Raw genomic sequence first — 25,863 nt, 5'->3', positions numbered from 1 at the left:
CTGCTCCCAGCCCAGTCTCACCTCTGTCCTCACCCCTAATTGATGAATCAGACCTTGCGCCCCCAGATACTGAGCAGAGCACTGTTGGTCAGTGGCCCCACTGTAGGAACAGGACTGGTGTCCACAGTCTGCCCTCCTGCCCCTCTTGCAGGCTTACAAAATCCATGGACACAATGGCTTCAGCAGTTGAGTTCTCAGGCTGGGTGAGGATCACGATGGAGGCAGGGATGTCCAGGGTGAAGTTACCAGGTAGCAAACTGATCACGGGAGGCTCCGTTGCCATGACCCGTACCATGAAGGGCTGGGACAAGATGTAGATTTCTGCAATCTGCCAATGTTCAGGGAAAGAAGTGACCAGGGAGTTGAGTTGATAAGGGGAAATCACAAATTTGGGGTGCCTGGATGATTAAATCTGACATCATACAGTTAGAATACAAACAAAACTCTTTAATAATCATGACACCAGCACACAAAACAAATAATAACAACAGCTGACATTCACTGAATATATACAAATTATTTGGTTTAATCTTCACAAAATCCCTCTGGGTGGATGCTGTCAGAATCCCTGTTTCACAGCTGAAGACAGGGAGTCTTTTGTTAAATAATTTCCTTAACTTCTGAATGAATAAATTGAAGAACTGGGATTCACAACCAGGTCTGTCTGACTCAAGATCCTTGCTCTAAAACCAGGATGCTCAGAGCATCACTCTGTTCTCAAGACCAAACCTGAGCTTTCAGTACACTGTGTTCAGTATCCAGGTGCTGTGAAGGCATGATATTAATATTTTCTAACATTGAAAATATTAATTAGTGCCCAAACATGGGCACTATTCCCCCATTTCCCATTCAAACTGATTATTTCAAATGTAAACCTTATGGAAGGGACAGTTGATTTATTTTGTAAACTTATAATGCCTTTAATAGTACCTTGTTTAGTAAATATTTGTGGCTATTTTATTAAAAGAAAAGAAAAGTCTTGGGGTGCCTGGGTGGCACAGTCAGTTGGGTGTCTGACTCTTGGTTTTAGCTCAGGTTGTGACATCAAGCCCTTTTTCAGGCTCATGCTCCGCGTAGAGTGTGCTAAGACTCTCTCTGCCTCTCCCTCTGCCCCTACCCTCTACTCACATGCTCTCTTTCAAATAAATAAATAAATAAATAAATAAATAAATAAATAAATAAATAAATCTTTAAAAAAAGAAAAAAAATCTCTTCAGAATGGAAAGATGGACTCAGATTGGACCAAAAAGCAAGAGAAAGAACCCATAAATCCTCCAGAAGTAACTGCAATGAATCCAAATACACTACACCAAGGAGCCAAACTCTCAGTACTTACCCGGGAGAGCATGTTGCCAAGACCTTGAGAGTTTTGAACCAAATGGTTGGAAATCTGGAAAATCAAGACCATCATGTTACTCTAAGATTTTTACCTTGTTCTCTTTTTAGGGAAAACTTAACTTTCCTTATATTTTTATGAGTCATGAAGTTGTTACACCAACAATCAATTAGTGTTTAAAGGTGGCCTATCATTTTATAGCCTAGCCATAGGAAATCTGAGGTCCAGAGAAGTACAGTAACTTGCCCAAGGTCACACAGGAAGTGCCTTTTAAACTTGGCAACACTGTTTATGTTATATATGTATGATCCAGGTGTAAATATCCGACAGTGGTTAACAATAAGTCTTGTATTATTGCCCATCTTTTCAGAGATTACTGACAAAGGATGCTTAAGTAATTTATCTTCATGGATGGATGGTTTCCAAATCTGAAGCTAGAGCTTTCTAATTCTCAGTAGTCTATGGCAGCCAGTGCTACCACACCTAGAATTTTGAATTCAAATTTTATAACCATTTGTATAATTAAGACCCATGGAATGAGAAGATTAGTAGGAGATGCTTAATAAAAGTCATTGGTTGACTGCCCGGAGAGAGTGTTCTCATCATACAAGGGAGGGGCATGGCAAAGAGAATTCATGAGTATGTGTCCTATTACCAGTCATTGTAGATAAGTCAGTTGAAATTACCAATAGGAAAAGTTTGTATTGGCATAACACAAGGCATAATAATAATACTAACAACAATAATAAGCAACACTTAAAGAATACTTATGCTGTGCTAGGCATTGCTCTGAATGCTTTACATATATTTAAACCTCTCTAAAGTCCATATCAACCTTGTGAGTATGGAATTATTATTCCCATTTTTAAAATGATGATGCTCTGGCCCAGAGAAATTAAATAAATTGAAGATGCCCAAAGTTACAGGCCATGAGTGGCGGAGGGGAGTCTTGGCATTATTTAACATCAGTCTAGAACAGTGACCTGGTATCATACACAACTGAAATTAGCAGATCTGGAGACCCAACAACTCCCCAGCTAATAACAGTATTCAGTTCACAATTACTTCATTCATGGCCTGCTAGGGTTGATAGTCTAAGTTTTTAGACTTAAAAAGGCCAGGAAATAGAAACTATGACATAAAATTCCCATAATGGGCTACTTATAATAAGACTAAATGCTAGTGTTGATTGTTCCATCCATTAACTCTCCTCACCTCTTTCATGGAGAGAGTGACGTTGAAGGCCCCAGCTATAAAGTAAGCAAAGGATGCAGATTTAAAGAAAAACTCGGAGATTCCAACATAGAGCATAGAGTCACTGCGTTCTGGCAGTGCAAAAGGAACTGGCAAGAAGGGGGGGTCAGTGAGGTTGTCCAGTGGGTAGAATACACCCTGTGGGAAAACAGAGAGAAAGATCAGTGTATCAGTTCAAGACTTGGGTATAGCGCACTAACGAAGGTGGATCTGCTTATGTCAGAATCAGGAAAATACCAGAAACTCAGTAGGGATTAAAAGACCACAGGGCCTTTTGACTCCTTGATCAATGACTGTGGTTTCACAGCTCTGATGACTTCTTGAGTATATATGGACATGTCTGTCCATGCTGGGGTGTAACCTTCTCTCAGAAAGCAGGTGCATTTTAACTGGATGCACAGATCTACCTAGTTCTTGAGGTGCTATGTAAAGATGCTAAACCCTTGACCTTCAAACTCTATGACTGCTGAGCATCTGGGGTATCAGAGACTCAGAAGGACCCAGGACTCTCAATGGGCTAAAGCATTTCTGTGGCATTCCTGATGCTGCCTTCAGTGGCTATAGGGTGTTATTCTAAAATGGTGTCTTGAGTAACGTTTAGCTGAGTTTAGTGACTCTAAGTGATTGAAGTATAAGTCAATATGCACTTAAAAAAAAAACACTGATATTAACTTTGGGGCAAAACTAAGCATAAAGAAAATTAATCTCTCTTCCAGAATCAGCAAACACCATCTTCGCATGTGAATGGCTCTGAACGAGGTCAAGAGCCCTCTGTTAAATTGGCTAACCTGACAGGAACAGGGGTATTGATACGTATAATCTACTGATGTGTTAAGTTCTGATACACGCAGAGCCACTCTACCTGCTGCCTCTTAGCCACAGACCTATCCCCAGAGACAGAGTCACCATGATACTTTGCTTGGAGAAAGCAGTCATATGTTGGGCAAATCTAAACCATCATTTACCAATCAATAAAATGTTGAAGGGTCTTTGAAAGAGCATATGCATGAGGAAATTGCTTGAAAGGACATTAAATTATTTGAAGGGTATGTAGTGATAGTTCCTTCTGCATATAATATTTGTTTTTCGAATACTGGCTGTTGATAGCCAGGATGTGAATTTTTTTTATAAATTTATTTTTTATTGGTGTTCAATTTGCCAACATATAGAATAACACCCAGTGCTCATTCCGTCAAGTGCCCACCTCAGTGCCCATCACCCAGTCACCCCCACCCCCTGCCCACCTCCCCCTCCACCACCCCTAGTTCGTTTCCCAGAGTTAGGAGTCTTTCATGTTCTGTCTCCCTTTCTGATATTTCCCACTCATTTTTTCTCCTTTCCCCTTTATTCCCTTTCACTATTTTTTACATTCCCCAAATGAATGAGACCATATAATGTTTGTCCTTCTCTGATTGACTTATTTCACTCAGCATAATACCCTCCAGTTCATCCACGTTGAAGCAAATGGTGGGTATTTGTCGTTTTTAATGGCTGAGTAATATTCCATTGTATACATAAACCACATCTTCTTTACAGGATGCGGATTCTGGTGATGATATAGTTACCTTCAAATTCAGCTCGATATAATTCTCAGTAATTTCTGGAGAACTGATGAGGGAATAATCCAGCAGAGTATAGTTGTCAATCTTGGTTAAAACTAAAAAACAAATAAAAATGAAAATTTATATTTATTAAAGATATAGTATAGCATCTGATTATTATCTATCAGAGCAATATAATTTTAATTCTCTGTTATTTAAAATAACAATTACCTTTATTTCACAAGTAATACATGCTTGCTTTTCAAAACCCAGGATGGGTAAGTAAATCGAAAAAAGAAAGTCAAAGGGAAGATTATAAGATTATAATCTGCATTTTTTTTTTTAGATTTTATCTATTTATTCATGAGAGACACACAAACAGAGGCAGAGACATAGGCAGAGGGAGAAGCAAGTGCCCTGCTAGGAGCCCAACACGGGACTCGATCCTAGGACCCTGGGATCAGGGCCTGAGCCGAAGGCAGACACTCAACCACTGAGCCACCCAGGCATGCCAAGTCAAACCCTTTTTCATCACATTAGACTGAGGGAAACATCAGTAAAATTTTGTTGTATAGCCTTTTATGTTCAGGTACATACAAACACAATGCACATATACCCATATTTTTAAAAAAGAAAATTAGACAAACAAAAGTCACTTGTTAATATTAAGCCACATATTAGGTTGGTGTAATGAGAGACTTTCAAGTTCTATGTTATAGCCTTCTATATAGTTAGAACTTTAATGTTTTACAATGAGTCTGTATTACTGTTATCATTAGCAATAATTTTTAAAAAGAAATGTTGTGAAAGATAGACAGGGATAAAATTCCCTAAGTTAAAGAGGCCAAGAAAATTCTCATGCACAGTTTATTAATTCAGTTCATTTTTTTGTATTATCATTTTCAGAGCACAGCAGAAGAGGCCAGGGGACCAAAGGACAGTAAGTGGAGTTTGTAGGAAGCACGATTGCAGATGAGAGAATGAGGTAGAGAAACTTGCCCATGGCAAGCTAGAGCATGGGAGTCTTTAACAAGTTCTTTCCTTACTACATATTCCTCTTTCCCTACCTCCCCAATCCATCCTTTTTTCATCCATCTGCACCCAGTCCAATCTACTTGTCCAGCCACTGTGCAACCCTTCATTGACCCAATATTCATTCACCTAGTGTGGGTTAGGCACTTTGCCTGGTGCTGGGGACATGGTCAAAGTCCCTGTGCCTGTGGGACTACTAGCCTGGGGGAAGAGTCAGACATTATTATAATACAGGATAGTAAGAGTAGGTCTAAAACTGAGCTCCTGATGGTCCTTCTACAGACTTATGCTTATAATCTTCTCCATCTTGGTAACTGGTGATTTCCCTTCTCCCCATTTTTTTAGTCACATAAATGAAAATATGGAGTCATCCTTGACTTCCCTCATGACCCACGTGCAGAGTTGGCAAATACTACTGTCTCTACCTTCAAGGTACAACCAGAACCTGAGCATATTCTGCCATCTTCATCACTCCATCCAGGTCAACTGCCATCACGGCTCACGCAGGTCAATGCAGTAGCCTCTTAGGTGGTCTCCCTGCTTCCACCCTTGCCCCATTCCTGTTTGTTGTGAATAGATGGAAGCCAGGGTGATCTCCTTACAATATAAGTCAGATCATGCAAGCCCTGTTCAGAACTCTCTGAAGACTTCTCATCTCAGACTAAGAGCCAGTCTTTGTATGGAGCTGCAGAGTCCTGAAGACCTGAGCAGTGCTTTCCCCCACTCTGACCTCATCTCTGGCTGCCCTTCCCCCTCATATTATTCCCAGTATGGCCTCCTCACAGTTTCTCCAACACACTTGGCATGTTCCTACATGGGCCCTTGAGCTTGCCCATTCCTGTATCTGAAGTGTTCTTTGTCCAGATTAGGAGTGGTTCACTCTCTACTCCATTCAAATTCTTACTGTAATGTCACCTGCTCAGTGATGTCTTTCCTGGCCATCCGATTTTAACAGAAACACTTCCCCAGCTCCTTTTCTACTTTATCCTTCTTCTTATCACTTAGCTCATCAGTATCATAGATTTAACTTATTATCTTGCTTGCTGTCTGTCTCCTCTGACTAGTCCCATGAGGGCAGGGATTTCTATCTTCTGGGCTTACTGTTGCATTCCCAGTACCAAGAACAGCACCCCACCCAGGCTCTTACCGGTTCTCAGTACACTATTGGTAAATGAATGAATGGATGGAGAGCAAAGAGAGATATATGCCCAAAGTGTCATGTGAGCACACAGGAGGCAAAACTTTAGGGTGCAGGCTATCGGGTTTGACTTCTCAGATAACACTATGTCTGAGCTATGTCTGAGCTGAGCCTTAAAAGATAATGAGGAGTGGGTAAGACTAAGGATGGCTCAGGGGTAGGAAGTGGAAGGGACTGGACCCCTCAGGGCTTAGTGCAGTACTGGCAAAGAAGTAGGTGTTCAATAAATATCTCATAAATGAACAAATGAATTGGTAAAGGGGAGGGGAAGCTCTTCTAGGCAGGGAGGGCAGCATGAGCCAAGTAAGGGGCATGGGGGCAGTAGAAGCAGTTTGTGAGAGCAGAAAAAGGTATAAGATGAGGCCGAGAGAGGTAAGTTGAGCCAGAGCATGATGGGCAGGTCTTGTAGTCCTTTATGTTAAAGCATTTGGACTTGATCCTGAGGCAAAAAGGAATCACTAAAGGAGTTAGAACGGGGTGGGAAGGGGATAACTTGGTTGAGACTAGCATGACTCATTCTAAAGAGGATGAATTTAGTGTCAGAGCTGGCATTTCCCATGGCTCTAGTTTGCAGAGACTAAAGCAGGTAGAAGGTAGTAAGAGAACCATCCTGAAGAGGCAGTTCTGGGACTCACCCTCTAGCATGCTGAGATTGGCATTCAGGGCTTCCACCTCACTCGTGATAATGGGACAGAGCTGGCCATAAAAGGAATAAAAGAACTGTAGGTTATCACATTGCACTTGAAACCTCTATTTATGGGCCTAGACCTTGCAAACAAAGGCCTTCTGGTTAGGAGCCATTCTCCCTTTGGTCATAAGGACTTTCCCTGAAATTGATGCCTCTGGGCCACACGTTATGTATGTATGGATGGCATGTCATTGAATGCTGGCTAAACTTCAGAGCAACCAGGACTATACCCAGTTAGTCCAATAAAAGAATGGGCCCTCGGCTTTTCTTCCTGTGGCATGACAGGACATGTGCCCAGTGCATTTGGTGCGGTCACATCTGAGGACCTTTGGCTATGCCTTTCCTGGCTGCGGGGATGCCACAGCCTCCTGCCTCCTCTGTCAGTGGTTCCATTCTCTGCTCAGAGAGGTAAAAGCTGGGGGCTTCACTTTCCCACTTGGCTGGCTTGAGAGCCCAGTAGTCAGACATATATTTGGATCAGAACCCCTTTTGGAGTTAGAAAATCAATCTTGAATTGGGCTCAAGCTTGTCTTTAGGAAGGAGGAAGAGTACTGACATGGGACATGGGTGGGCTTCTGTGTGCCAGGCGTGTGCGAAGTACTCAGTATGACAGTTACTAGCAGACGCTTGGAAGCCTGGGGTCGACTCCCTTGGTAAGTTATTTGTACTCTGTCCTCAGTTTCCTCATCTGCAACATGAGGATGATAACTGTACCTATTTCATCATGTTGTTGTGAGGAGAAATAGAAGTAATTGGGGCTGCCTGGGTGGCTCAGTGGTTTAGTGCCTGCCTTCAGCCCAAAGCGTGATCCTGGAGTCCCAGGATTGAGTCCCGCATCAGGTTCCCTCCATGGAGCCTGCTTCTCCCTCTGCCTAGGTCTCTGCCCCTCTCTATGTGTGTCTTTCATGAATAAATAAATAAAATATTTTTAAAAAAGAAGTAATCCATGTACTATTGCTTAGCACATAGCAAGCATTCCATAAATGTCAACTGTTGTGTTTTAACCCCATTTTGGCCTCATGATAATGCTGACAGGTGAGCACCCTTGTCCCCTGTCATAAATGGGAAACCTGAAGCTTAGAGATCTTTAGTGAGTTGCAGAACTGGGACTTGGAACCTAGATAGTCGTGGTCTAAGCATTCTTTTCTGTTTTCCTGTGGCACAAAGGGAATACTAGAAACAAAGCATCCATGATCTCTAAGTCTTAGGCAAACTTCAGGTAAACTTAGCTACTGGCTTCCTGTTAGAGGCCAAAGAACCACACTTGGTCTCCAACAGAGGAGGGATGGTGAGTATGGGGTCCTTGAGCCGACAGGCTTTCCCTGTCATTCTCCAACAGGCATGTGCACTGGTGCTCATTACCCGCCAGGTGAGAAGGGAGAAGGCCCGTGCAACTTTGGAGTCCCCTGAGCAGCAGGTAACCTCCTTGGACAAGCTGCTGAATGTGTTTGAGTGTTGATTCCCTTGGTGATGTTTATCAAGCACTGACTGCCTATCAAGCATGAGGGGAATGGAGGGTTCTAGATACTGTTCTTGCCCTTTCATTTCCTGTCCTCATCCTTCTCCTTGTCTCCCCTCAGCTGTGAGTAAAGGGTGCAGCAATGGTCTGGCCTAGACTGGAAAGAGGCACACACAGCCAATTCCATCTTGCCCTTCGTCAAACACTGATTTCTGAAATCGAGACACTTGTTGTAACTTTGTTTGTTTTTTAAATATTTTATTTATTTATTCTCTCATGAGAGACACAGAAAGAGAGAGAGGCAGAGACACAGGCAGAGGGAGAAGCAGGCTCCATGCAGGGAGCCTGATGTGGGACTCAATCCCAGGACTACAGGATCATGCCCTGGGCCAAAGGCAGGAGCTAAACTGCTGAGCCATCCAGGGATCCCAAGACACTTGTAACTTTGGAAGCTATCTTAACTCAGACTGTTTCTGGAAATATCCTTTCTTCTCCCCCATTCCTTACCTATCAAAATCAAATTTATACTTCAAGGCCCAGTTCAAGTCCTGCATCCTCTAAATAATATCCTCTAGGATTCTTTCAGGCCCTTTGATTTAATCTTTCCATCTCTCTGAACCCCTTTGGTTCAGTCCAATGATCATGTAATTATGTATTAAATTCAAATACTCATTAAGTTATTGTTCCACAAGACTGAATTGGGTTTTTCTAAAAAGAAGGTAATTTTATTCCTTTTTTTTATATCCCTAACAGCCTGTAGCCTGGTGCTGGGCATGCAGTAGGTATGCAATAAATAAACTCCTGTTGGTTGTTTTCCCAGCCTGTGCTGAGCACTTGAGGGAGAGAATGCTGTTTCATTCATCTCTGTATCCTCAGCACTTAGCACAATGTTTGGGACATGGTAGGCAACTTGCAAAACTTGGTAGGTTGCAAAGAATAATGTACATGAAAGTGCCTTGGATGATGACTAGCATACAGCAGGGGCTCCATAAAAGTTTCCTGACTAAGGTAAAGCATGGCAGTACTGCTGCTTAGCATTTTACTGTGGTTGCATAACCTTTAAAGACTTACCATTTCATTTAAGTTCTTTAAAATGGGTTTTTCCATGGGCTCAGCAAAGGAGTTGTACAGGACACTGGGGAAAAGAGACAAAACATGGGCTTATTCAGGGATTGTATCTGCTGGTTGTGAATCTGCTCTGACCCTGCCGGAGAATCCAGCCCCACTAGTAATTGCCCATTGTGGAGCTATCACTCACCTGAGTTCTCCAGAAAATGACACGTGGGCATGGCTCACTTGGGCATAACAGTCTTGGAGCTTCAGGATTGGGTGACCAAAGTCATTTTGGGAGAGGACAATGATACCAGTGAAGTAGACCCCAGACAGAAACAAATCAGCTTCTCCTGTGTCTTGACTATTGAGAGAAAAAGTATAAGGTTACCCAGTCCTGGGTAGGGGGGAGATGTACTGTTTGTTTCTCTGACCTCCCACAGCCTCTAAGCTCCTGGAGGGCAGGAACGTTCTCATCTCTGGATTCCTGGCATCAACAACAGGTAGGAGCAGAGTAGGTACTGAATGTTTACTAGACAAATGAGGCAATGAGTATGTGAATGGTAACAGCTTTAGCTTAGCTTTCTAATCCTGAGTGCTCTGTCCCCCATAGAGGCCAAATATATATTAAGCACCATTCATATACAATGCTTGTGTGGAGAGAGGACATGGGGTAGCCTTATTTATGATGGGCACAGATGGAGTGGGACACTTAGATACAGTCTGTGAACTCTTTGAGGAAGTGGAGTGTGGGTTATTCATCTCTACCTCCCCTCCCCAGGATGAGCACACAGAAGAGGCATTAATATATGCTGATGAGTCAGCAAAGAAAATGAATGAATACCTGAATCTATGTTACTTATGGGAAAATATAATTTCTCTATGATGCACAAGACTGGAGTTCTTGAGATGGAGATAAATGGTACTTGTTTGGCACTCAATAAGTGGTTGTTGAATGACTAAGTGGATGACTGGATGCGCTGTTCTGGGGCACCAACCAAGGCAGACCTAAATATTATACCTAGGACAGTGAGTTGCACACAGCAGATGGTCTGTAAGTGTAACTTGAATTTGATCCCTCTTTTTTTCTAAGAGGGTGCAAAGGTCTTTTGCTAGGGAGAGAATTGGGCACAAGCTATTATCCTCGAATCTTCTTGTGAGGTAAGAAGGCCCCCTTTCTCCATCAGTTGCCCCTGTAGATGGGGAAGTGAGTGGAATGGCTCAAGATCATACAGTGACTCACTGAAGGTCTAAAATGTTGAGCACATGTCTGATCCTCCAACTGTCAGGGCCTTTTAGCCCTTGGGAAATCTTAAGTGACATTTTGCTCTGCCTTTAAGGGAAGGATGCTTTTCAGCCCTCCCTCCTCCTCCTCTACCCAGCCCCCAGCATAGATATCCTGACTTAAATCTCTCCTGGAAGAAAGTGTTCTTAAGAAAGACTGTTAATGGTTGAGGGAAAGAAGCCTAATATCAAAAGCGTCTGTGAATTTATGTACTTTCAATTTTGGTTCCATTTCTCCCCAGAAGAGCCACAGACAGCCTTGAAGGGAATACTCACAAGAGTGGAGATTTGACATCCCAGTTGGTACTGATGTTGGCTGTGCCATGGTTGGTCAGTGCCTTGATTCCCACTCCAGGCACAAAGGCTAATGAAGTATTTGGAAATGAAAAGACATTGATTTTTATGCTGTAAAAAACAAACAAGGAGGTTAGCACATGTCTTCTAGAGAGGTCTTCTAGCACATCTCTAAATATGGCAACATCAGAAAGGACGTTTATGGAACTCCTGGAAGCAATTGTGAACCTCAGGTCTGAGGTGCTACCTCTGGTCACTGCCTTTAAAAACAAACAAACAAACAAACAAACAAACAACCACCTCATGACCCAGAGATCAAGACCTGAGCTGAGATCAAGAGTCAAACTCTTAACTGACTGACCCACCTAAGCAGCTCTGGGCACTGCCTTCTAATTCCCCTTTAACCCTTGCCAAGAAGCACCTCCCTGGTGTCTAATTGAGGGGGAAATGAGAAATATAAAAACCAATTAGAAAATAATCAATTTCTTTAGTTTCATTAAAGACAGTATGAAATACAACACTGCCATCATAATTTTTCCCTTCAGCTATTCCAGTATTTTTCAAGGTGTATAGGGAGGACATTAGTATTTTGGGACAACTATTTTGTGTAGAGGACTGTTAATATACATTGCAGGGTACCTGGCATATGTGCCAACAAAATGCCAGCAGTGCCCCTCCCCCCATCATTGGGATAATCACAAGGGTGCCTTCCTCCTGTTCCCAGATGCCCTCTATGTGGACAGTATCTTCCCTAGGTTAGAAACTTAGAGTATTAACTTTACGTAGGATTCTCTGAACTGTCAACAGGTAGGAGGCAATGGGCTGTATGCAATCTATACAGGTAGGCGGCTCATGTATTGAGTGATTACTCCCTACCAGGCACTGTGGTAAGCACTTTATATCCATTAGCTCATTTTAATCCTCACAATAATCTCATGAGGTTGTTGCTGGTTTTGCAATCTGCAATTCAGAGATGAGAAGATAAAGAACATGGTTGAAGTCTTATATAAGCGGTAGAACCAGACCTGGAGCCCTCCTCAATCTGTCTTCAGACTGTGTTCTTAACCAGTAGGCTACGCCACTTCATGTATTATGCAAGGGGCACTTGGCTTAGAACTGAGTTTTGTGGTAGCTGTGCAACTTTGGGTAAGACACTTAATTTCTTCCAGTCAATCACTAAAAGGAAGGGTTATTCATGGGTAGGTTGAGAAGACAAAATGAGATCACTGATGTATAACTGTGGCACAGGAGAAAGGCATTGTTATGAACTAAGATTAGGAAAAATATAAAACATAAATGTTATAGCTGATAACAAATGCTTATTTAGTGTTTCTTCTATTTTCCTTCTTTCCTACCTGTTCTTTGTCACACACCCTGAGTCCCACTGTGGGAAGAAGATGGTGGAGGTTCACTTGACAGATCTTAGAAATCTTAGAAATATGAAAATATTTCATATATAAGGTTGATTCATATAGGTCTAATGCATTCTTTGTATTTAAGCTATGGATGTATCATTAACGAAAATCATTTCTTTGTTGCTGGGCATCTAGGTTGTTTCCAGTTATTTCTGTATTATGAACAATGCCACACTGAATATCCTCATACATGCTGTTTATGTGTATGTCTTTCTAGTAAGGATACTGAGAAGTGGGATTGGTAGGTAAAAGCGCAGGCATTTAAAAAAAAGTCCTTTTACCTTCTAAAAGAGCAGTGTCCAATAGAAACAGAATATGATCCACATACATAGTCAAAACATTTCTAGTAACCACATTTAAAAGAGGAAAAGAGGGATCCCTGGGTGGCGCAGCGGTTTGGCACCTGCCTTTGACCCAGGGCGCGATCCTGGAGACCTGGGATCGAATCCCACATCGGGCTCCTGATGCATGGAGCCTGCTTCTCCCTCTGCCTGTGTCTCTGCTCTCTCTCTCTTTCTCTGTGTGACTATCATAAAAATAAAATAAAAAATAAAAATTAAAAAAAAAAGAGGAAAAGAGGGGATCCCTGGGTGGCTCAGCGGTTTGGCGCCTGCCTTTGGCCCAGGGCGCGATCCTGAAGTCCCGGGATCGAGTCCCGTGTCAGGCTCCCTGCATGGAGCCTGCTTCTCCCTCTCCCTCTGCCTGTGTCTCTGCCTCTCTCTCTCTCTCTCTATCATAAATAAATAAATAAATCTTTTTTAAAAAAAAGAGGAAAAGAAACAGGTGAGAGTGATTTTCTTAATATTTTTTACTTAACCCAATATATCTATAATAGCATCATTTCAACACATAATATAAAAATTATTGATGAAAATAAAAATATTTTATTTCCCTTTTTTCAAAATAAGTCTTGTGTTCACAATATGGTCTTTTTTAATACTCATAATATGACTCAATCTGGACACTGAATTTCATCAGAAATACTTGTCCTATATTTAGATGGGATAAAATTTTCAACTGAAAAAGTACACTTCCATACTTAAATTGTTCCACACATAGTTAAAAGCTTTTCAATAACTGAATTGAGTACCCATTTTAAAATTAAAATTAATTAAAATTAAATAAGTAAAAATTCAGTGCCTTATTTGCTCTAGTCCCATTTCCAGTGCTCAGTAGACACATATGACTGGTGGCTCCTGTGTGGGCAGCACAGGTTTAAAAGTACTGTACCAGTTTATTTATTCCCACTAGCAATGCATGACAATCCCTATGTTTCCTCATCTTCACCTACATTTCATAATATATGATTAACCTTCGATTTTTCTGCTGAGGCCTTATCATCACTTTAATTGAATAATTCATTTTGTAAATATATAATATCCATCACTTTTACTGGACATTAAGGACAGGGGATATCTGGGCCATTCACTACAATATCCCCTATGCCTAGAACAAGCCTTGGTACCTAGTAGGTTCTCAATAAATACTTGTTGAATGGCTGCCTTTATTAACAGCTAGAACATTCATAAGAGCTTTCCCTTGATCACCATTCTTCTCCCCACCCACTCCCAATCCCCCCGAAAACTCATGGTTTTATAGAATGTTATCCTTGATAACAGAGAAATTATTACTCCAAAGGGTTAGAGCAGCAGGGAATTATCACTGGATTGATAAAGCTTTGGGACAAATTGTGAATCACAGATAATTCCTTATAAAATCTTGACTCTCTGCTTTACCTTTAAGATTGAAGTCAAGATGGACAAAGACATCCTCTCCCTACACTGCCTTTGGAGCAACCCCACAAAGGTTGCCAGCTGCTGTCTGAATATCTACTTTCCCTTTATCATTCCCAAACATCTCTGAATTTGATTAGGATGGCAAAGATGTCTGGTTAGAAAGTGAATTTTCCAGTCTCCCTTGCTAATAATAATAAGTATGATCATAAGGCTAAGTTCTGTTCATTATTGTATAGGTAGAGTATTACTAGAGCGGGGCTAAAGGAAACAACTCAGTGAAGAGACTAAGCCAACTTACAAGAGCCCTCTTATGCCTTCTTGCACCTGAAATATGGATTTGATGGCTAAGCTGCAATGCCTGTGGCTGAGCTGCAGTGGTCAATCTTGAGGACAGAAGCCAGAACTGAGGATGGTGGGGCAGAGAAATACAAAAAGGCTGGGTTCTAATAAAATTGTGGGGCTTCCATAGGATCCCTCTGGATCCCTCTTTCTTTTTTTCCCTTTTTTTAAGTAGTCTCCATGCCCAGTGTGAAGCCCAATGCAGAGCTTGAACTCACAACCCTGAGATCAAGACCTGAGTAAAGATCAAGAGTTGGACGCTTAACTGACTCAGCCACCCGGGCTCCCCTCTGCTCTTCCTTATGAGTCTTATTTGTGGTCCATTTCTATGACCTCTGAAATCTCAACTAAACTTCACTAAAATAAGGAAAGGCTTGATGGAGTAGATTCGTGTTTGAGACTGTGATTGAATCCTAAATCTAGCCTTCTGGGGTAGGGGTAACAATGGGATGGATACAATTTTCTCTTAGAAATCAAGGGCAGCAGTGTCCACAATAGCCAAACTGTGGAAGGAGCCTCGGTGTCCATTGAAAGATGAATGGATAAAGAAGATGTGGTATATGTATACAATGGAATATTACTCAGCCATTAGAAACGACAAATACCCACCATTTGCTTCGACATAGATGGAACTGGAGGGTATATGCTGAGTGAAATAAGTCAATCAGAGAAGGACAAACATATGGTCTTATTCATTTGGGGGAATATAAAAAATAGTGAGAGGGAATAAAGGGGAAAGGAGAGAAAATAAGTGGGAAATATCAGAGAGTGAGATAGAACATGGGAGACTCCTAACTCTGGGAAATGAACAAGGGATGGTGGAAAGGGAGGTGGGCAGGGGGTGGGGGTGACTGGGTGACGGGCACTGAGGGGGCACTTGATGGGATGAGCACTGGGGTCATACTATATGTTGGCAAATCAAACTTCAATTAAAAAAATATACAAGAAAAAAAAAAAAAAAAGAAATCAAGGGCAGGGCAGCCTGCCTCAGCAGTTTAGTGCCGCCTTCGGCCTGGGGTGTGATCCTGGAGACCAGGGATAGAGTTCTGCGTTGGGCTTCCTGCATGGAACCTGCTTCTCCCTCTGCCTGTGTCTCTGCCTCTCTTTCTTTCTCTCTCTGTCTCTCATGAATAAATAAATAAAATCTTAAAAAAAAAGAATTCAAGGGGCAAGGAATTCTCATGTTAGAAAAGAGGCAAGGACATCGAGACTCTGGGCAGATACACCAGGTGTACACACCCAGTGTGCAGCAGGGATATGACTCGGACCCAGGTGCTCTGACCGAAATCCTACACTCTCTGTCAGCTTTATGACCCCTCTTTCTTGGGTCATTCGTCTGAGAAGCCCCTTACCAAAGGTGGGTTAACTTCTACTCTGTAGGTGCTGGTGTTACACCAGAACACATGGTGGCACATCCACAACCCTAAGATTTTAAAGATTAATTTCACAGCTAAAAATACTCTTCTACTTACTTTGAAAAATTATAGTTCACATAATCAACCTTCAGAAATTCTAGAGATTCAGAACCTTTTAGGTCTGGGATGTTTTTTTCCTTAATCATTTGCTCAATCATCTCCATTCCAGCTTGAATGCCTACGAAGGAACCAAAGAGAACATTTATTTACAACAATGGCATAACATTATTAAACGTATATGTGAGGTTTACTGAGTAAGGCATGCTCTTGAGAGAAATTTAGAAAGCAGCAACCCTACAAAGTGGGTGCTATTGTCCCTGTTTTACAGAAGGAAAAACAGGTCCTCAGAGAGGCTAACAAAGACCCCAGGACCCCAGGGCTAATAGCACAAGAGATTCTCATTACATGGCCAAGGCTAAAGGGTACTACTACAGGGCATTATGATAGTCAAATCTGGGCAATTTGGCTTCAGAATCCTGTCTTATTAGAAAATTATTGTACATTGTCTCCTTTCCCCTAGATTCTTTAAGCTCAGCAAGTTTTGGCCTGAGGCCCATGGACTGTAGGCCACTCTTAACTCTCCTGAAATTCTAGTAAAAGACTGTGAGCAGGATGTGTGTGTACATGTACATTTGTCTCTCATTTTTCAGAGGAGAGGGTCCACATTTGCATCAGATTCTCAAAGGATCCCAGGACTCCAAAAAGGTTAGTAAGCCCTGCTTTTGTGTAATTCAGGAATAAACTCATCTTTACAGAGTAGCACCACAGAACATATTTTTCTGAGTTCATGGAGAAAAAGAGCCCTCTTCCACATAAAAAGAAAAGTAACTGACATAGTGATGAAGAATGATCTTTTCATTTTAATCTTTTTGAGAGGGAAGCTTTGCCTTTGCCTCTTATTTTGTAGCTTAAGCTCATTTTTACTTAGGCTATCTTTGTGGAGATGGAGAGCAGATCTTATCCTCTATAATACCATGAATAATGTTGTAATATAGGGCTGCAGGGATAGAATGTAAAGGATATAAAGATGGAACCAAAGGCACTATCAGACAGGTTAGTTTCAAATCCTAACACTGTTATGATTTAATAATAATTGTGTGCTCATGTATGCCAGACTGTCTACACTCTACACATATTCTATCCTTTGATCCTTAGAGCAGCCCAATGACATAGGTATTATTATCCCTATTTAACATAGGAGGCAGTTGAGGATTAGACAGGTTCACTGGCTTGCCCAAGAGCTCACAACTACTGCACATCATTATTGAGGCTTTGAGGAGGAATGGGGTGCAGAGAACAGAGCACAGGTCTGGAAATCAGGCAGGGCGGACCTGGGCTCTGATCTTGCATCACCCCCTTACTGCTGTGTGACATGGCAAATTCAGTTCAGCGCTTCTGAGACTCAGATTTCTCCTCTGTAAAATGACTATCCTTTCTTTGTAGGGTGGTTGTGGGAATTAAATCAACCCAGAGCCTGTAAGGCACATATCAAAGAGCTTGGCCATGGTAGATGCTCAATCAAGGCATGGTTCTGACTTTATTTTTTTTATAATAAATTTATTTTTTATTGGTGTTCAATTTGCCAACATACAGAATAACACCCAGTGCTCATCCCGTCAGGTGCCCCCCTCAGTGCCGGTCACCCATTCACCCCCACCCCCCGCCCTCCTCCCCTTCCACCACCCCTAGTTCATTTCTCAGAGTTAGGAGTCTTTATGTTCTGTCTCCCTTTCTGACATTTCCCACACATTTCCTCTCCCTGGTTCTGACTTTAAAGCCTGTTCTTCCCCATCAACCCATGTCATATCTCGACAGATGATCCCATTTGGTCCTCACATCACTACAGGGGGGCAACATTACTGTCATTCCCCTCACCTCATTTTCCAGATGAGAAAATCTACTGGCCCAACCCTACATATTGAGGAAAGGGACAGGACTGAAATTCATACCCATATGAACTGATTAGATCTGTTCTTTTAATTGCTCTGATCTTGAGGGTAAAATAAGCTATTCTCACAACTTTAATACCTTTATGAGATAGTTCTGATATGTATTTCTGTGTATATAAGTGTTATTAATATAGTAACAAGATACACACACATACACACATGCACATGCATTCCTGGTATGTATTTCTCATTATAGCCAGCTCATATTACAATTGTGCAAGATGGATCGATTTTAGAGTTCCTGTGCTAGATGAGGTGCTGGGGGAGTTGCCCAAAACTCAGTCTTTCCTTCTTCCACCCTTTCCTTCTTCCCTCTATCCTTCCTGTATTTCTTTTTTGGTGTAGTGGGTGAGGCATTTCCTGGTCACACTTGGGTATATTCGCAGTACTCAGGTTGATTGCTTTAGTTAAGAAAGCATCAGAGTGACTCTATCTGCCAGCATTCAGCTAACCTAGGGCCAAGATTTACAGGAGAAAACTGGGCCTACACACTTTGATTTCTCAGTTCCTTTCCCATATACAATCTGCCCTCATCCTAGCTCTGCTCAACATGCTTCTCTTCCTGTGTTTATAAATACCTCCAAAGGGGTTTTTCTTAATCTTTCAGTGTCTCAGGCTCCTTTTAGCGTCTAATGAATGTATTGAACCTCTCTCAAGAAAAATGCACGATCATAATCTACATTAAATCTGGCACACAATTTTAGGTGACCCTAAGTTCCTTTTGGAACCAAGCCTTTTCTGAAGGTCTAAGGTGTTACTTTTACTCTCATATCTCCTCCCCTCTACCCTGTGATGTATCCTCCTTTAGAGCAGGGATGTTCATTGTATGTGCATGAGAGGGTACAGGTGGCAGGGGGGTGGGGAGAGAAGGCACATCTGTGGCTGGGTTTGGACAGGCCTATCATCAAGGTGATTATTTTTCAGACACCACTTCTTTCCCAGCTATCTTAGCAGACTCTGCAAAAGGGGCTGGATCATCCCATAGTAGAGCTTCCCCTAGTCATGAGATCGTCCAATATGAGCTTGGATCACAAACTCCACCTGGGGGGCTGTAGTTTGGCTTTTGGAAGCACTCGACTCACCATAGTCCAGAGCCCGCTGAGTAACCCTGGCCTTGATTCCAGGGTAAATGGTCTGCGTGGATGAGCTGCAGAGATTCCACAGGAAGAAACATCCCCAGAGGACTTGAACTGCCTTTGTACGCATCTGCAATTAACCAACATTTATGGTTCCTTTATTATTTTTGACTTTCATTGGTCAATTCCATCTAGCTTTTCTATGATTTCTTGTTTCACTGCTTACTTCCAGAACTCATTCTATCCACCCTTCCATCCATATATCCATCCATCCAGTAATCATTTATTGAACACACCAGAATATGTGCTAGGTGCTGAGGATGCGAGATGACCTATGTGTGCCCTTGACTTCTGCTTCTCACAGACTAGTGGGTGAGTCAGACACACACAGATGATTATGACTCGTACAACACAATACAATGTAATGCAACACAAGAGCCTTACTGTAAATGTAACAATTGTGATATGCCTTGGGAAGGATAAGGGGGTGGGGATGCAGGAATTTTGACAGTTTTAGAACACAAGTCAGTAGTTTAAGCAGGTGGCCTCAGAGAATGTGGGACAATCTGCTTAAAGATCCTTAATGAAAAAAAAAAAAAAAAGATCCTTAATGACTTCTGTTTGCCCACAGGACAGGGTTTAAGCTTAAAGCCCAGGTGGAAGGCCCTGCCCTGCTCTACACTTCTACCTCCTCATGGACTTCCTTCCTTAACACACATACCTGGCTCACCTCAGAATCTAGTACAATGTCTGGCACACAGTAGATATACACAGAAAAAATCTCAACTCCAAAGGGAGGGATTATATCTTTTTTGCTGTTATATTGCTAGTGCTTGGAATATATTAAATATTCAATGTATATTTATTTAATTAATGGACCCAATGAATTAATGCCAGGCCATTTTCTTTTATTTTTCTTTTTTAAGGTAGGCTCCATACTCAGCATGCAGCCCAATGTGGGGCCTGAATTCATGTCTCTGAGATTGAGACCTGAGCTGAGATTATGAGTCAGATACTTAACTGACTGAGCTCCCCAGGTAGCCCCCAGCCCATTTTCTTGATGAATGAAGCACAGTTACAAATAGCAACACTGACATGGGTTTCTTTTAATGACAGCTGAGTTGAGTGATACGTTCACTGGCCTTGTTTCTAGTTCTGGCAGTTTACAATCTTGGTGAGCTACCCTTGCTGCGTTCATATGTGCTAAAGATTGACAGGTGACAGATACCCACTGAGTTAATATACAAAATTGAGACAAATCAGGGAAGTATTTGTGGGGGTGGTCAAGGAAGAGGAAGTTCTGGGAGCCATGCAAAGGGAGGGGTCAGGCCAGGTGTGGCAGGGAAGGATTCACAGAAGGGCTGGGATTCAGGAGCAGTCTGGATGAAGGAAAAAATCATTGCAAGAGGTGTGTGTGTGTGGGGGGGAGAGGGTTGTTTGGCCAAGAAAAGAAAAAGGTTTGATAAAGGAAGTGTGTGGGCTTTATGGATAAGGCCATAGAGGTGGGAATGGAATGATGTAGACAAAAGGGGTGTTCCAGAGAATTTATTTGAGAGGAATAGAACAGTCTGACCAGAGAGAGGAGTATCTATGCAGGGCTGTTGCTAGCCTAACTTGGCCTTTAGTATGGAATGGGAAAAGGTGCCCTTTGGAGATATACCAGCTTTCTGGTACAAAATAGGGCAAGCAGAAAATGTTCTAGAGTGTTCAGTGTGCCCAACTTGTAGGGAGAGCAAGGGCTTCCCTACACACCCCTTGAGCTAGCATTTTTAAATTTTTAGATTTGATTTATTTATTGTGTGTGTGTGTGTGTGTGTGTGTGTGTGAGAGAGAGAGAGAGAGAGAGAGAGAGAGAGAGAGAGAGAGAAGAGCCTGACATGGGGCTTGATTCCATGACCCTGAGATCATGACCTGAACTGAATCCAAGAGTCAGACATTTAACCAACCGAACCACCTAGGCGCCCCATGGGCTGGTATTTTGTCTAATGAACACATTGCCCAATTTACATAGGGGATCTATGTTCAGATTAGTGAACGTTCATGTGGGTGTTTTGCTGGAGACCCATGAGGTTGAGAATTGGGGTCTTGACCTGTCCTGTGATGCATACATCCACCTTCAGGTGTGAGGCTCAGTCAACTTGCTTACATTTGTCATCTGACCTCCCAGGACACCTCTGTCCAGACAAATTGGACTTCTGGTCCCTAAACACTCACCATGTTTCCTGCATAATGCCTATGCTTATGCTGTTCATCTTCACCTAGGCCTGTGGAAACTCTGTACATCCTTAAGGTCCATTTTAAATACAGCCTTCTTTCTGAAGCCATTTCTGACTTCCCTAAGCTTATCTAATTTCCTTCTGAATCCTTGATCAAAATATATATTTATTCATGTGTGTATATTTATTTTCTCATGTGCTGTCTGTCTCCTCTATGAGAATATAAGTGCCATGAGGGTAGAGACCTCATTTGGTTTGGAGGTCCTAGAGCCTGGCTTAGTGTCTCAGGTATAGAGCAATTGATAAGTAATGGTAGAATGAATCAACAACAACAAAAGAATGAATCAGGGAATCACAAATGAAGGAAGAACCATACCTTGCTCTGCACTATATTACAGTTCTTTGCAGAGGTGACTAACAAAGCATTTGTATTCTAGTGGAATACACTTTCCCATTATTTTTTTTTCACTTTCCCATTAGAACAGATATTGGCCACAGGTCAGGAGCAGGGTTAGGGAGGTTAGGTACCAGATCATGGGGAAGGGAGAGGTCTCGAGAGGACTGGCTAGTGTGGCTGGGGTACTGGGAATGGGATGGGGGACTCTGAGTAGTGACTATTTAGAAAGAGGCATTTCAATACCTTAACAGTGCTATGGCCTTAGCATTCAGTGTGATGTTTCTGCCCTACAGAATTGGTTTGGGTTATGCTGGACAATGCACAGAAAGAACCTGAGCAGCCATGCTGGGGGCAGGGCTATGGAGGGGTGACTTGGAGATGGTCAGGTGCAGAGGACACCAAGGGAAGCCTAGAGTCATGACAATAAGAGCCACAGGGGAGGACTTGTGTAGGAGACCTGTCTCTGGTCAGGCAGCAAGTGATCTGAGGGTTGGTGGAAATGTGAGGAGTGGGATAAGCAAGCGAGACGCAGGGTGATGTTAACACCTTATACTTCATTAGAATGGATGCAAGAGCTAGGTATAGTTGCCATCTGTGCTAGGCCCTCCTTGATCCTGGGGTGGCAGGGGTGGTGGTGGTGGTCAAGGGGTCTTGGAGAGGAGGATAGGCAGAGATGGATGAAACTATGGGAGTGAGAGCAACACTCCTGGGGCTGTTCACCAACTGATATAAAAGTATGTCCACATTTTAACAAATGGTGAGGCCATACTGATGTGTAGTCACTCTGACACTGCCGTGGGCAAAGAACTGTAAATGGATGTGTCATGCCAAGGCAGGCACGAGAGGGATTTTTTTTAAAGTGGAAAACATTTTCATAGCAGTAGAAAGTGAAGGGAAAAAAAGGTAGACCAAAAATTCTGTATGTATTAGACTGTATCCAAATTAAGGTTGAAATAATCTCTCTGCCCGGCATGTAGTAGGGCTTCAATAAATATTTGCTAACTGACCAACTGACTGGCTTACAAGATTCTGGTTAACAAAGAAAGGTTCTAGAAAAGTGTGGGGAAAAATGAGAAAACCAAACCATCATATAAATAACTCTCCATTTCTACAGTGAAAAAGCATAATAAACTAAAGCAGAGCTATTATTTGTTAATGGAATAAAAACTAAAATAATGAATTTGGTTTTTTTTTTCACCATTTACAAAACTCACAACAATTTTTGGAGGTTCATGTTACTATTATCCTACCTCCATCTTAAGCATGTGGACACAGAGACTTGGAGAGTCTGAATGACCCAAGACCATATAGTAAGTGAGGCACTTGGGAACCACACCTTTTTCTTCTGACTCCCTATTCTAGTGTTTATGAATTTTATTACTTGGTAAGTGTTGGATTTTTCATTTTCATCTCGGAACTTTAGGAGATGCTTGATGCCATCTTCTATGTGGAAAAAATCATTAAGCATCTGGAGATTTTAAAGCATTAAAGTGCAAATCCTTTCATATTTTCTTGGGCATAAATAGAGTTTTAAATGCCTTTCCAGCTGCAAAAATTCTATTTTCTCTTCACTGGGTAAAGGAAGTCTCTGAAATGGTCTACTTTGACAAAGATCCAGGAACTCAAAATTGCACATAGAAAAACATATATTTTTTAGAAATTTTATGAGTGAATGAAATTACTGAGCTATAAGAGGATTGTACGTAACTTTCAGGTGAAGTGTTTGTTAGGATGATAATTTATGGGCAGAGGAGGGAAGGAACCTTGTCAAGCAAGGAGATGAGTCCTAAAAGGTTAAGTAATTTGGCTGACAAGTAAGGGCAGGATGAGTTGCCCGCTAAAGGAAGGGATCCAAGATGACTTAAAAACCCTGCCGACAAATCACCTATTTTGTTGTTTAAGGAATTATTTCTTTCCAAGATTCAAAACCTCAAAAGTCATTACATTTCCATACCAATAAATGGACAGAATAACACTTCTAAACTAGATGGCCCTACCATAGCAACGTTTTTCTAGATATGTCTCCCGAGGCAAGGGAAACAAAAGCAAAAATAAATTATTGGGACTTCATCAAAATAAAAAGCTTCTGCAACGTGAAGGAAACAATCAACAAAACTAAAAAACAGCCTATGGAATAGGAGAAGATATTTGCAAATTACATATGCAATAAAGGGTTAGTATCCAAAATAATTAAGGAGCTTATATACTCAGGACCCCAAAATTTTACAGTAATCTGATTCAAAAATAGGTAGAAGACATGAACAGACATTTCTCCAAAGAAGACAATCTCCAGATGCCCAACAGACACATGAAAAGATGCTCAACATCACTTATCATGAGGGAAATACAAATCAAAAGTACAGTGAGATACCACCTCACACCTGTCATAATGGCTAAAATCAACAGTACAAGAAACAATGAGTGTTGGCAAGGGATGTGGAGAAAAAGGAACCCTCCTATACTATTAGTGGGAATACAAACTGGGGCAGCCACTGTGGAAAACAGTATGGAGTTCCACAAATAGTTAAAAATAGAATTGCCATATGATTCAGTAATTGCACTACTGAGTATTTACCCCCCAAAATACAAAATGTTAATTCAAAGCGATATGAATCCCTTTGTTTCACCCCTATGTTTCACCCCTATGTTTATAGCAGCATTATTTAAAATGGCCAAATTATAGAAGCAGCCGAGTATCCATTGAGAGATGAATGGATAAAGGTGTGATACATACACAGACACACACACACACACACACACACACACACATGCACTCAGTGGAATTTGATTTGGCCATAGAAAAGAACAAAATCTTGCCATCTGCAACAACATGGATGGAGTTGGACAGTATAATACTAAATGAAATAAGTCAGAGGAGGAAAAATACCATATGATTTCACTCATATATGGAATTAAACAAAGCAAATAAGCAAAGGAAAAAAAGAGAGACAAATCAAGAAACAGACTCTTAACTATAGAGAACAAATTGATGGTTAGCAGAGGAGGTGGAGGGGATGAGTGAAACCGGTGATGGGGATTCAGGAGTGCACTTGTTGGGATGAGCACCAGGTGTTGTATGAAAGTGTTGAATCACTATGTTGTACACTGAAACTAATATTACATTGTATGTTAACTAACCTGAATTAAAATAAAAATGAAACAAAGACATAAATATATTAGGTGACCCTTGCCGTTCTGATGACCAGAAACAAGAAAACTCTAGAACAGCTTAGAAAATTCCTGAGACAGGTCGACTTACCATTGGTATTTACTGAGGGGAGTTTTATAGGCTTTGGAAAAATCAGTTAAAGGAGATGATGGATGAAATGCAGCCTTTAAAACAGGATCAAAGGTTGGAAAAATTAAGTCCAATTGGTTTAAGGAAGCCTAAACTGTCAGAATATTCCAACCTAATGGTTAAAACAAAATGTGTATAAGACATCTAAATCAATAGGTATAGGATACGAGGAGAACTGGAGGCTATTTCAAGGAATTCAGCTCTCACATCTGATTTTTACCAAGATCTCAAGTGACAAGGGCATTGAAAATTTACACCTAGCCTTCCCCAAACTCCTTACTTAACACAAACAGGTTAAACAAGTGGGAGGGCCTTAGCTCTGGCAGGATGTAGGTCACTGATGTGGTTTGAGACCTGGGTCTCAGAACACAGACATCACAGCAGCCCCTTCTTCCTAAATCCACACTGGTTCAAGTTAGAGACAAGTTAGAATTTTCTTCCATTGAGTTGGGTTCCCCCCTGAAATGAAGGCAAAAATAAGTCCAGAAGATTGAGTGACTGTCTTAACATTGCTGAATGAGGCAAATGTCAATCTGTCATTCACACCAACTCTCTTTTCTTAGACCTGCTCATAGCCTTCTGGGTCGGCCTAAGTGACATAAAAGACAAAACAGAAAAACCTAGGCAGACAATGACTCAAGCCACATGACAGCGGACTGACCAGGACATCGCCAGTGGAGAGGGTAATCCCTGCTGGGAGATTGTGCGCTGGCAGAGATCTGAAGTTTGCTCACGATTCTTACCTCAAGCCGAGGAAGCATCCAAAGCTGGGGAGTACCTTCGATTCCTTCTGCCTTTGAAACTATGTGTTCCCCACTTGAGCCTTGAACCCAGCTGCTGAAAAGACAAGATAATTAAGTCTGAATCATCTACAGGTGGATTTTTT

General features: G+C 41.7%; 1 protein-coding gene across 15 annotated transcripts in view; it reads right to left on the bottom strand.

Moving 5' to 3' along the window:
- Positions 1-25,863, bottom strand: part of BPIFC (BPI fold containing family C) — a 60,830-nt gene that overhangs the window by 15,506 nt on the left and 19,461 nt on the right. For 8 of the 15 annotated variants that reach the window (XR_012039312.1, XR_012039311.1, XM_072844197.1 and 5 more), the window contains 11 exons: positions 25,721-25,814; positions 19,073-19,196; positions 16,099-16,219; positions 11,119-11,247; positions 9,767-9,922; positions 9,580-9,643; positions 6,997-7,057; positions 4,156-4,247; positions 2,552-2,728; positions 1,337-1,390; positions 158-328 (listed from right to left, as the gene is read on the bottom strand). Coding sequence is in view for 11 of the 15 variants with exons in the window: in XM_072844197.1 (XP_072700298.1) it covers positions 158-328; positions 1,337-1,390; positions 2,552-2,728; positions 4,156-4,247; positions 6,997-7,057; positions 9,580-9,643; positions 9,767-9,922; positions 11,119-11,247; positions 16,099-16,219; positions 19,073-19,196; positions 25,721-25,738 (1,167 nt within the window). In the remaining 4 variants the exon portion in view is untranslated. Of the gene's footprint in view, positions 1-21; positions 329-1,336; positions 1,391-2,551; positions 2,729-4,155; positions 4,248-6,996; positions 7,058-9,579; positions 9,644-9,766; positions 9,923-11,118; positions 11,248-16,098; positions 16,220-19,072; positions 19,197-19,362; positions 19,438-25,720; positions 25,815-25,863 lie in introns of those variants that run through there. The other 7 variants (XM_072844201.1, XM_072844202.1, XM_072844200.1 and 4 more) reach the window with 4 other exon arrangements.

Source organism: Canis lupus, chromosome 11 (genome assembly GCF_048164855.1).
Source record: "Canis lupus baileyi chromosome 11, mCanLup2.hap1, whole genome shotgun sequence".
Taxonomy (NCBI): domain Eukaryota; kingdom Metazoa; phylum Chordata; class Mammalia; order Carnivora; family Canidae; genus Canis; species Canis lupus.
Note: the sequence above shows the minus strand (reverse complement) of the source record. Positions and strands in the feature narration are given on the sequence as shown.